General features: G+C 38.0%; 1 protein-coding gene across 3 annotated transcripts in view; it reads right to left on the bottom strand.

Annotated features, from left to right (window-relative positions):
* LGR5 (leucine rich repeat containing G protein-coupled receptor 5) overlaps positions 1-13,498 on the bottom strand; it is a 1,626,452-nt gene that overhangs the window by 892,385 nt on the left and 720,569 nt on the right. For all 3 annotated transcript variants that reach the window (XM_044087987.1, XM_044087988.1, XM_044087989.1), the window contains exon 3: positions 10,266-10,337. In XM_044087987.1, the coding sequence (XP_043943922.1) occupies positions 10,266-10,337 (72 nt within the window). The remainder of the gene's footprint in view (positions 1-10,265; positions 10,338-13,498) is intronic.

Here is a 13,498-nt window from a genome sequence, read left to right as displayed (position 1 = left end):
TAAGAATAAGGGTGATGTGCAGAGCTATAGTAACTACAGATGGGATAAAACTGATCAGTCACAGCATGAAATTATGGGAAAGAGTAGTAGAAGCTAGGTTAAGAAGGGAGGTGATGATTAGTGATCAGCAGTATGGTTTCATGCCAGGAAAGAACACTACAGATGCAATGTTTGCTCTGAGAGTGTTGATGGAGAAGTACAGAGGTCAGAAGGAGTTGCATTGTGTCTTTGTGGACTTAGCGAAAGCATATGACAGGGTGCCTAGAGAGGAGTTGTGGTATTGTATGAGGAAGTCGGGAGTGCAGAGAAGTATGTAAGAATGGTACAGGATATGTACAAGGGTAGTGTGACAGTGGTGAGATCTGCAGTGGGAGTGACAGATGCGTTTAAGGTGGAGGTGGGATTATATGAAGGATCAGCTCTGAGCCCTTTCTTATTTGCAGTGGTGATGGACAGGTTGACAGAGGAGATCAGACAGGAGTCCCCGTGGACTATGAAATTTGCAGATGACATTGTGATATGTAGCGAGAATAGGGAACAGGTTGAGGAGACCCTGGAGAAATGGAGATATGCTCTAGAGAGGAGAGGAATGAAGGTCAGCAGGACTAAGACAGAATATATGTGTGTGAATGAGTGGGAGGATAGAGGAATGGTGAGGATGCAAGGAGTAGAGGTGGCGAAGGTGGATGAGTTTAAATACTTGGGATCAACAGTTCAGAGTAATGGCGAGTGTGGAAGAGAGGTGAAGAAGAGAGTACAGGCAGGGTGGAGTGCATGGAGAAGAGTGTCAGGAGTGATTTGTGACAGATGAGTACCAGTAAGAGTGAAAGGGAAGGACTACAAGTGGGTAGTGAGACCAGCTATGTTATATGGGTTGGAGACAGTGACATTGACAAAAAGGCAGGAGTCAGAGCTGGATGTGGCAGGGTTAAAGATGTTAAGATTTGCACTGGGTGTGAACAGGGTAGACAGGATTAGGGATGAGTATATTAGAGGGTCAGCCGAGGTTGGACGGCTTGGAGACAAAGCCAGAGAGGCAAGATTGCATTGGTTTGGACATGTACTGAGGAGGGATGCAGAATATATTGGGAAAAGGATGCTAAGGATGAAGCTACTAGGTAACAGGAAAAGGGCAAGGCCTAAGATAAGGTTTATGGATGTGGTGAGAGTGGACATACAGGTGGTTGGTGTGACAGAGCAAGATGCAGAGGACGGGAAGAAATGGAAACAGATGATCCTCTGTGGCGACCCCTAATGGGAACAGCCGAAAGAAAAAGAAGATGTATGTATGCATATAAGTATGAACAAAGTCTAAAAAATAACTTAAAAAACACAAAGGATAGCACCTTAAGCAAAAGGCACACACGTGTATTTCCACATTTAGTGCTTTCATCCATCAAGTGATTGACTTCTTCAGAATGACAAGATTAAAACAATGCCAGCTTTTATAGCAGTGAAAAAACACCTGACTACTATTTTAATTGAGACCAGTAAAACTCTTAAAGGTCCCATTTCCTTAAAGTATGTCTAAAATACATACAAGGTCACAGTTTGTTTGAACATTAAAAACCATTAAAAACATGATAGCAATCACCAAAACGTATATTTTTTTATAAAAACAGTTTAAATAGCAAACATAGATTTCAATTTCAAATAACTTGCTATAGAAATGAACTCATTTAAACCAGGTGTATTCCCTGCATTACATCTTAACCGCCATTGTAGTTCTTTACATTCAAGGTACAAATCAACTAGTCCACCCCTTGGTCCCTGTCTGACACTGTCAATGACACTGAATTTGAAAGAATGTGTTGGAAAATTCTTAATATGCTTATACAAAGCATTATGTTCATCTTTTTTACCAATATCATATACATGTTGGTAGATTCTGTTCCTAAGTTGTCTAACAGTTTTACCAATATAAAATGCTTTACATTGTTGACATTTAGCTACATAAATCACACCTTTACTGTCATAATAGTATCTCATTGTCAATTTTAAGTTGCCAAATCCATCACTATAAACCTCGGACCCTTCTAAAATGTTCTTACATTGGGAACAGTGGCCACATTTAATCACCCTTCCCTCTGTCGCTTCATTCAGTATTCTTTCCATCATTGATTTAAAACACACATCTTTCTGGTATATTTTCACCCACTTTTTCAATAAATTCTTGTTCAACACCAAATATAGCCCAGTTCTTTGGGGTTCCTATCGCATAGTTGAACTTTTACAAATTCGAACCACATATGGTCGAGACCATACGTTCGAATTTGTAAAAGTTCAAGTGCCTGAATGGAAATCTCCATTAGCGGAGGATTCCATTCACTTCAATGTGGTGCGATCTCGGAGTTGGTATATTTAAGTAATGAGGAGTGTGAGGGGTACAGGGGGGCTTGCCCCCCTGCTTACAACAATTTATTTTGTTGTCCGTTATTTTTTTTTTTTTACATTGTCGAAGCTCTGTAACTTCGGACATAATGGTTCGACCATTAGGTGTTCGTAGTTATGAACTTCGACTATGTGATATAGACCCGTTCTTTCATATAATATCATGTATACCATTAAAATGAATACTGAATGGAAGAACGATGGCTTTATTATAGTTGATTTCTTTCTGGTGACCTACTGTCCCTCCTCCCATCTAACTATTGTGTGACCCTAAAAGGGGTAACAAGCTCTCTTTCTCTCAACGTCCACAAAAATCAGAGAGAGACAATCGCTACCCCCTTCTAGAAAGGATTTGCCCTAATTTTGTGCATTCATCCTTAAAACATGTGTCGTCACTGACAATTTGGGCCAGTCTTACACACTGACCCTTAACTAATGCCTTCTTTTGGTGAAGGGGGTGCCAGCTATCAAAGTGTAAAAGGCAGTTGGAGTAAGTGGGTTTCCTGTAAAGTGTTGATTCAAATTTTGGGGCCACTTTATTTTTCTTAAGAGAAACATCCAGGAAGTTCACACAATCAAAATTGATTTTTATAGTAAATCTCAAAAATTCAGTGGACCCGTTAATCAAATAAAAAAAATTGATCTAATCTATCTATGGTATCTCTCTAGAAAAGAATGATGTCATCAAGGAAGCACTTACACAAAGACCAAGAATTTGCAAACTCAAATCTAAAAATTATGTTAGTTTCCCAAAAAGTCATTACCATGTTGGCAAAGACTGGTTGTGCATGCCGCGCCCATTGCCACTCCATTTTTTTGTCTAAATAACTGACTTTCGAAACTAATAAAATTGTTTTCCAAGACAACTTCCATTAAACGTCTGAGTGTTTAAACATTTAGTGTGTCCAAAACCAGAGTATAGATATAAAAACTCAAAAAAACACTCAATTCCAATGTCATGGGGAATTACAGAAAAAGGTCCTTTACATCAGTTGTTACAAAAATGGTGTCTTCAATGTATAAACTGTCAGTGAAATTGGCCAAAAAGTCCGAAGAGTCTTTTAATAAATAAGGGTACCTGTCTAGAACACTTTTCATCTGTTGGTCAAGAAATCTAGCAATAAAAAAGGTTTTTGAGGCTTTAGCATCTACGATTGGCCTTAATGGGGATCGAACAGGCTCTTGTGCATTTTCGGTATCTCAAAAATGGTAGGGGTCCTGGGGTACAAATTTTTCATAAAATCGTATTCCAAAACCAAATGAATTTTGTGTAGTGCAATATTCATCTCGTTTTTTGAGATCTCTTTGTATGCATCTGTGTATAATATTGACAGCATTTTACTAATATAGTCGTTTGTACTCATGACCACAAGGCCCCCTTCCTTATCAGGCTTCATTACACAGACAATCTTATTTTTAGAAATATCTGTCAACAATTTCCATTCGTCCGTGTTTAAATTAGTGGGGCAGCTAGAAAAGTTAGCAATATATTTTCTAATTTTACCCTCACATCATTTTTGAAAGATGTTAACTATAGGATGTAAGGGGGGATTGTAAGTACTTGGCCTCCTTCTGGCATCCCCGGCATCGTCCCCCCATGAAATACTGCTGTTCCCAAATAAAAAATTAAAAATAAGTTTCCTAGTGTAAGATTTAATTTGAATCAAAACCTGATCAATCTTGGCTCTTTGAGTGGGAACAAATGTGAGCCCTTTCTCAAATAAATTAGCCGAAGCATCTGTGACTTCAAGGTGACTATAATTGTAAATTTTGAGATCACCTAGGGAATTAGTAATGATGTTACAAGGAAGGTTTGGGTATTCTACCAGTTGTTGCCTCTCCGCCTACCTCTCCCCCTCCCCCTGTGGGGATATGTGCTGGACCCATAGCTGTAATTGTAGTTGTTCCTGGGCTTCGCATTGTTGTTCCCCCTCTGGTTCCTCAGTCGCTCAGACTTCCTCGGGGCGGTTGTTCTAAAGGGGCTGAATTAATGTAACCCTGTTCGTCTTCCTCACTATTGTCCCCAGGTTCCCCTCTGTTGGAAACAGTCTGGTGGTTATTATACTCATGTAAATTATGGGAGCTGGGAGGACCAGGGTAGGCAGTCCTATTTTCATATTGTAACTTGTCCCTCATAAATTTCTTAACCTTTTTAGCTCTTAAATCACATGCCAAACGGTCAACCCTTAAAAATACAGCTCTATACTCATCGATTTTTATGTCAGACAACAAATTATTTTTTATAGAATTGTTTAAATTGTCAATACTAACATTAAGGTTATGCATATAAGTATAAACAGCATTACTAAAGGAAGAAAAGCACATTGTAAGATATATGGGAAATGCATTTCTGTGAAATATATCTCTGAACTGTCCAGAATTTCACAGAATGTTCAGGTTTTTACCTCATATTTATGGTCTGCTCCTTAGAACATTTAGGCTTCCTACTAAAATGCTGGCACTCGTGTTGGACTAAAAAAAAGACTGAAAACCCAGAAAACAGTGAATCTCAAAAATTACACTTCCCTTAAAAATTCTTTTTGTAGGGGGAAGCCCCCCCTGCACCCTCACACACCCAAACTTATATATACCAACTCTGAGATACTGCTCAGCTAGGAATCTAAACAAAAAACTCCACTCCCTACAAGCTTTCTTTACCCTAGAGAATGTTAATGCCTGTGCAGTCACTGAAACATGGTTTAAAGCTACAGACAGCACACCAACAGTGCAAGGCTATAATGCCTTCCACACCTTTAGACCAGCTATTACACAGACAGGGACTAAAGGTGAAGGTGTCTGAATTTATATCAAAAATAAATATACCTCAAAGCTGGTCAAACAGGACAATGCACTTGAACTTCTCTGTATTTAAATCACCATAGGAAAAATCCCATACCACTTCCTTGCAAGCTATAGGTGCCCCTCTATGAGACCCAGGAAAACCATAATATGTATTTAAACTTACTGGAAACACTCACCATTCAGCTTAATGCCACATTCATGGGCAACTTTAATTATCCCACTGTTATCTGGGAATCATATATGACACCAAATGTACAGGCACATACATTCCTGGAGTTTATAAACACAAACTCCCTGGACCAGATTGCCAGTAAACCAACCACAGGTGCAACCATACTGGATCTGTTGCTCAATAATATGGGAGAGTGCTGTACACCCCCCTAGTGTAATGTTTTCTCTGGTAAGGTCAGACCACAAAATGGCCTCCTTTGAAGTAAAACTAAAAAATGGAACCCCAGCTAACCCTGGAATATTCAGGAACTACTACTTCCTACTATTAAGTGATAATCTGGCAAGGTTTTGAGCCTCCATAAACCTTGAGAACACTGCTACCTACACAGAACTGTTCACAGAAGCTGTATACAACTATATTGATAGCTGCATAGAAGCAGCTGGACCCACCAGGAAGAAGTACATAACTAACTTAAAAAACAAGTCACCCTGATGGAATTACATCACTAATAGGCTGCATAACAGAAGGAAGAAAACCATGGCAAGAATTAGGAGTTACAGCACCAAGCCGGATAAAAGCACTCTCATCAAACTAAACAAAGAACTCAGAGGACAAATAAAGTCTACCAAAGCCAAATTTGAGGTACATTTGGCCTCCCAGGCCAAGGACAAAAGGCATTCTTTAGTTTAGTCTGCAACCTCAAAGGCAATACACAATTGTGTGCAGTGCTCATTGTTAATGGAGCCACCTATACTGAGGCACAATATATAGAAAACCTACTGGCCAACAAATTCAGCTCTGACTTTAGCCCTCCTTCCCCCTCAACCTTCCCTCAGGAAATACCATCAAATATAACTTCCCCTGCTATCACTAGGGAACAGGTCCTTAATGCTCTCTCTAAGGCCAAGAACACTGCATGAATGGGTGCAGACAATATCCCAGAATGCCTTCTAAATAGTACGAAACATGACCTATCAGGCTTTCTGGAATTCCTACTCAACTGTAGCCTCCAAACAGGGTTTGTGCATCACGAATGTAGAACAGCAACAGTTGACCCTTTGCACAATGGTGGGCCATTTACCCTGGGAACTACAGACCTAGTCTTATATCCAAATCCATAGAAAGAATTATCATGGAAATGATCAATAATGTCATAGGAAACCTCCAGATACTGGACCCAACGCAATTTGGTTTAGTCAAGAGCAGGTCAAGCCTAATGAACCTGATGGACTTCTTTGAGAAGGTCATCAAAGCAATGGATGAGAGCAAAATGGTTCACACTGTCTACCTTGACTTGGCCATGGCAATGCCACTCTGGCATTGGAAAACTCAAAAGGTTAGATACATACCCTTAGGTCACCCAGGAGATAGACAGTTGGCTCACAGACAGGACCCTGGAAGTTAGAACTGGAGAGTCCACCTCCACATAGAGGCCATTCACAAGTGGAGTCCCTCAGAGTAGGTTCTGGGACCATTTTTTTGGCATTTAGTTCTCTGAAGTCAAGGCTGATGTCAATGGCCTCTGGCTTACTAAATCTGCAGATTATTGCAAATTAGGAGCTGTCATTGAATATCCCACTGACACAAATGTTCTCCAGGAAGGGGCTGACACAGACAAATAACTGGTGTCAGAGCCATGCACTAAAACAAATGCCAAGAAATACACAACAGTATCCTTCAGGAAGTCATCCACTCCTGGCAACTATCACATTAATAACACACACCATAAAGTTGACCCAGCTGTCAGGGACTTGGGGACACACATAGACATTAATCTAAACTTTGACCATCATGTGTCTACAGTAGTGAGGAAATCATTCATTGTTGTTCAATTTATAAACAAAGGTATGGCATCTAGGTAGAAGGAAGTCATTGTTACACTATAATCAGCATTTTCTAGACCTATCATTGTGTACAATGGCCCCTTTGGCATGTACCTAACCAGGAATATCCAGCAATTGGAATATCCACAGAGGTTCCTCAATAAAACAATACAGGGTGTAAGTAACATGTCCTATACAGACCTCCTCAAGGCCCTATCCCTGTCCTGTATTCTGTCTCCTACATGCTGTTGAGGGGAGATCTATGCCTGGCATACAAGTCACTGCCAGACTATACTCAGATGAACCTCCTGCATATCCACAAAACAAACATCACCAGAATTACCCCTTCTAAATAAATCTTGCCTGTGATATAAATAGGACCTGCTGAAGAGACAGGTATGTATTCCTTCCTAGCTCAATTCAAGTGTAACTTGAAAAATTGGATAGGGAATAGGAAATTCATCCCTGGTTTGGCACTTACATTCTCTGATGAACACAGGCAGCCTGCAAATGGTTCATCTCCCAGGCCCTAGCTTATCAATGCTTCATCTCCCAAGCCCCTGCTTACACTTATCAAGGGTACCAGAACTTGTCATTGACCTAGTAAACAGCTATGAACCTATGAAATACACTGAGGGGGAAAGGGAATATTCAGAGAAAGGGCATCGTAGACTTAGCGTATGTAAGTCCGATCTTTTAGCCATTCAGCCTCTACATTTCGGGACTTGCTCTAGGGGATCCAGACATTTCAAATGATTTCCTAACATTTTTTTTCTGGCAAATAATTGAGGATTACATTTATTAAATTATGATAGACATCTGAGTCTCAGATCACAGCCTTCAGTAGATGTATGCTAATACAAAATCTGTTATTTGAACAACCTTATACGTTTATAAGAACAATTACTTAAAATCTGTCCCCCATTATTTTAGCTTTGTTCAGAATTCCCTTGTGCAAAGAAGTTGACCATGAAGCACAGAATGGTCACAGAGGTATGTCACATTCTTTTCAAAGTTGTTGTTAGCTCTTTTTTTCTTTTTGCAACTATGGAAGGTTACACTATAGGATGACAGAAGAAAATGTGTGTGCGTGTGTGTGGGGGGCTAGAATTTAAGAGATAAGTAAGCATAACAGTTGTTCTGCTAGTGCATGAATATCTACCTGCAGCTCCAAAGAAACAGGTTCAAATAACAGCTTAGACAACTGTGAACCAGTTTGGAATGGTGCCAAAACCTCTACCTGCTCACCTCTTTGTAAGAGGCTGAGAAGTGGCATGACTCATGGGGCATATTCCAACATTTACTCCTCAGTGCAGACCAGACTCACAGTGTAGGACATTAGGATGCAAGAGACCAGAGGGGTGGTTGTTTCATTTGCTTGAGTAACAGATATTCATTTTGCTCATTGCATGCCTACCCCTTTGGTGACTACTGGGGTACATAAATAATAAAAGAAAGAAGTTAAGAAACACATATAATAATAGCATTGTGGTAAACATGCTACCCATTTTGACTTTTTGCTTGGATGTGAATGGATAATTCAAAAATCACCACATACTAAAATCACAATGTCACAACACTACAGCACAGTGTTAAGGTGTGATTACAGACCATAAACACACCTCAGAGCACAATCCATGATGTAACCTTACAAGCACAAGGAGAAATAGCTCCACTATGCACTGTCCTAGCAGAAGTGCATATCTGTATATCAGGTTAGTGCTGTTGGCTGGCATGTTACTCAGCAGTTTAACTCTCTGTCATATATACACACACACACATATATGCACATTCACACATGGGCAAGGGGTACATGGCAATTGATGAAGTGCACTTTAATCATATGCCACATAAAAAAAATCAGTAATAGAATTGTGGTAGCTTAACAAAAACACTAAAAATAAACAATTATATGCAGCCATGCCCTTCTGCTCCTTGTCTTCCACACCTAGGTGACTCAAATATATATTAACTCTGAGACTGGCACACACACACACACACACACACACACACACACACACACACACACACACACACACACACACACAAGTGCACGCATTACACACACACACATATACACATACACAGAAACATGCGCGTACACACACACACACACACACACACACACACACACACACACACACACACACACACACACACACACACACACACACACACACACATTATCCAGCTGGCACATATAACCATGGTTTAGCTGTGTGCCTACCTCTACTCTATTCCCAATCTTACTGTACAATGCTCTCCATTTGTGACACACCTCTCAGTGTCTGTTGTCTAGCTCAGCATACATCAGCAGCTATGATGGCTTCAATTTTTTTTTTCCTTTTGGTACACTCACAAGATCGCTTTCTGTGAGATCTGTAGAAAACTCCTGAAGGTGAAGGCAAAGCTATGTTTCAACATTGTCCTATATTGTTTTCCACAGGACTGTGTACCTGACTTTTATTTTTGAAAGGGAAAAAAAATCAGATTTTATCATTCTAAAAAGTAGAAATAAAAAAACTGCAACATTTTAAGGTTTGTGGACACTTGTACACAGAAAATGTATACCTTATCCTAAACTTCTTTATTTAAAAAATGTAACCTTAAACATGTTAGAAAAATGGACTGAATATGATATGTCTGATGAAGACAGTCTGACAAACAATGCGTTAGCTGCTTACATAAAATTCTTTGTTGAGTTACTAGTGAATTCTATAGTAATATGAGAATATGGTAAGTATATAGAGTTAAGACTCTATAAATACCCAACTTCCAGTTTACCTGAACTATAAAATGAATCACATGAACTGAACACAAAATGAAAGGCTAGTACAGTTATGCTGTAGCTGCAGTAAAACATTTCATTTAATTTTTTTGACTGAAGACATAGCATGTGGAAATATTCAGGAAATAACAAACAGTGCTGCTGTTTCTTTTCTTATAAGCATATAGTGATTATGACATTGTGTATTAATGAGTCAATCCAATACTTATGCTAAAATAACTTAATTAAATCCCCATGGAATTTATGAATTGAGATAGGAAGTATATCAAAAAACATAAGATTTACTTACAGAACTTTAAGATTGAAAAGACCAGAAAAGGCTCCCTTGGGGATGTGTGTCAAACCATTTCCTGCAAGACGGCTGGAGGGGAAAAGGAAAAGTTATTTTTTTTCATGTGGGATTAATTTACTTGCTAAGAAATGCATCAGAAATAAACTCTGACAATAGTTTCTAAGCAAAAATTGTTAATCACTGTGCCTTGTTATTGAAACCAGAGCAAGTAATAAAAGAGAACAATTACAAAGAGCAAAAATATTTCATGGTATTTTTTAATATTCTGTAATGTATTAGTCTATGACCACTGTTGTCAATGAGTCAGACCGAACTATTCAGAATGTTTGTTCTGATAATTAGTACAAAAATTACAGCATATGCTATACATTTTACAGTCTAAAATAACCTTCCAAAAGTATTTTGATCAAAACCATTTTTGTCAAAATGTTATACTACAATTATCGTATAGCACAGACAGGTAATGAAACATGCAGCAGATAACATATGTGCTCAGATTATTGGTTGCTTTTCTGTTACTATTAAAGAAAGAAGCCATATATCTGCAGTATTTTATCTGGTCTATGAAAAGCAAAATTACAACATCTCCATCCTGAACACTTTTAGATCTTTTTTAATGTTGACAGTAGTTTCTCTTAATAATTGACAGGTAAAACCAGGGTGGATTTCTCTTTCCACATAAAGAGAAAGTGAATAGTACTGTCTATATTTAAATACATTTCAGATATAGTTTTCTATCTTAAGCATTTGAACCTTTTCTTTAGTTTATAAATCAGAAAATATACTATCTGTTGTGGGGTCTGATATGTGAAATAAACTGACAATATGCCAGCATACAACTAAGTGCATGTTTATTAACTGGCAGGTATTACTAGCAACATAAAGGCAGCTCCCTGTAGATTGATAACTAAATTATAACATCACCAATCTAGAATGTGTTGCCAATAGATTTGTCTGTAGATGGGCTTAGCAACTCAGATGTCTTGTTTCCCTCAATCATTTCAAGGATTCCTTAGTATATGATTATTAAAATCTTCATTAAGATGAGCTTTAGGAAAAGGTTATATCTTTGAAGAAACAGAGACATTAGCAAAAACTACAAGAAAACTGTAGGCAAGCTAGAGTTTTCACTGTCTGCTGTAACAGAAGCCCATGGGATATGTGCAAATGACCTCTTAAGGACATTAAATGTTTCAGCTATATGGGTTCTGAAAGCTCATGACTATTTTCATTTTCCTTTTTAAATCTTTAAGGATACTTCAAGCCAATAAGACCAATGTTACAGCCTTCTTATGATCTTCTTAGTACAGCATAACTGGAATATTTAACTATACTATAGAAACACAGGGTTATTAAACCCAGATGATGCCCATAACTATTAAGGTGTCTTCAAAATATCCCAACTAACAACTAAACCCAAAAGTAAAAAGGTGACATAGGCAAACCAATTAGCAAAGAATACAAGAAAAATCTAGCCAAACTAGAGTTTTCACTATGTGATACCTTAAGCCTCCTATAATAGAGGACCATGGGATATATGCAAATGACCCCTTAAAGACATCAAGTGTTTCAGCTATATGGCTTCTGAATGTCAATGCCTTTTTCCTTTGTAAGTCTTTATGACTAGATTCAGGCCAGTAAAGCCAAACTCCACTAGCTGTGGACATGTACTTTTCAGCCTTTTTATGACCTCGTCAGCACAGCATAAGTGGACTGTTTGGCTCTATGCTAGAAACACAGGGTCATAACAGAGAATTTAAGTGATGTGAATTATAAAGTCAAATAGGAAGGAGACACACTGAGCAAATATATGATGTACATGTGTTGAAGCTCTGGAAAGAAGCAGAGGTAGCCATGGTAAGCTGAAGGTAGAGAAACTGATAATGGAAAAGGTGTATTGTCCATACCCAATGTCCTGATTAATGATACTTTATCAAAATACCAGAAACAGGAGGTACACAAGTTCTTACTATGGAGCAAAGAGAGCTCAGAACTGCCTGGTTAATCTAATTTAATCACATACCACATAGAAACCAAGCCTGGCAGAAAGTAAACCTGAAGCTCTACAGGATCACTGAATTTTAGAGAAGGCAGTCTGACAGCAGATAAAAACAGTACTCCAACTCTGGGTTATTGAAGAGACTTAGAATAGTCGATAGGTTTGGTTCCTAAACTAGACAGAATAATTAGGTTCTGCAATGTCTTCAGAAAATGACAGAACTATTAGGTTCGGTAATGTCTTCAGAAAACTTCTAAGTTTGATAGTAATCCTATGTTTAGCGTAGATGAAATGACAGAATGGTTCCTAACCATCCTTGACATAACTAAAGGTTACTGGCAGAAATTAAACTGATTTTAGAATGAAGACTTCTGTGTTAGCTGCTTAATATTCCACAATATTTATATATATATATATATATATATATATATATATATATATATATATTTATATGTATACATATAGGTGCCAGACATCCTATAGAAATGACAGAATGTCAACACCCAGGAGACTGACACCATTTATTCAATGCAGATAGGTGATCAACAGGCATCCAAGATCGTCAGTCTTCGGGTAGGGGAATATTTTCTTTCCCTGGGAATTGTGCAATCTCTGAGTTGGTATATATAAATATAATTAGCAAAGGGGCTTGACCCCTGCAAAAACAATTGCCATTCATTTAGTCCACTGTGGGTTAATGCTTGGATCATGCTCAGACTGTGTTTATACTTGTGACTTCGACATTATGACATCAATTTATTGTGTGTTGGTACATTGTCCATTCAATCACGTGCACACACACACACACACACACACACACACACACACACACACACACACACACACACACACACAGACACTCTCTCTCTTTCTCTGTGTATGTATGCATATATCTATATCTATCTATATATATATATATATATATATATATATATATAGATATATATATATATATATATATATATATATATATATATATATATATATATATAGTTAGATTCATGTAAGGTGGTTGGCTGTTATTTTTGAAACAAAAATGATAGCAGCCACGAATCACCAAACTTGCTATAAGCACTCAAAAAAGTAAAATCAAAGAGTGCAAAAACACATCTTTATTTAGCGCTTTCATCAGAATATAACAAAGACTTCTTCAGAATACTAGAATCAATAACCACATAAATCTTAAATACTTTCATTCAATCAGTCGTGATAAAATAATCAAATAAAAACC

The sequence above is a fragment of the Protopterus annectens genome, chromosome 11.part0 (genome assembly GCF_019279795.1).
Source record: "Protopterus annectens isolate FY-2018-M chromosome 11.part0, PAN1.0, whole genome shotgun sequence".
In the NCBI taxonomy this organism is placed as follows: Eukaryota; Metazoa; Chordata; order Ceratodontiformes; family Protopteridae; genus Protopterus; species Protopterus annectens.
This window is presented reverse-complemented; position numbering and strand designations above follow the sequence as displayed.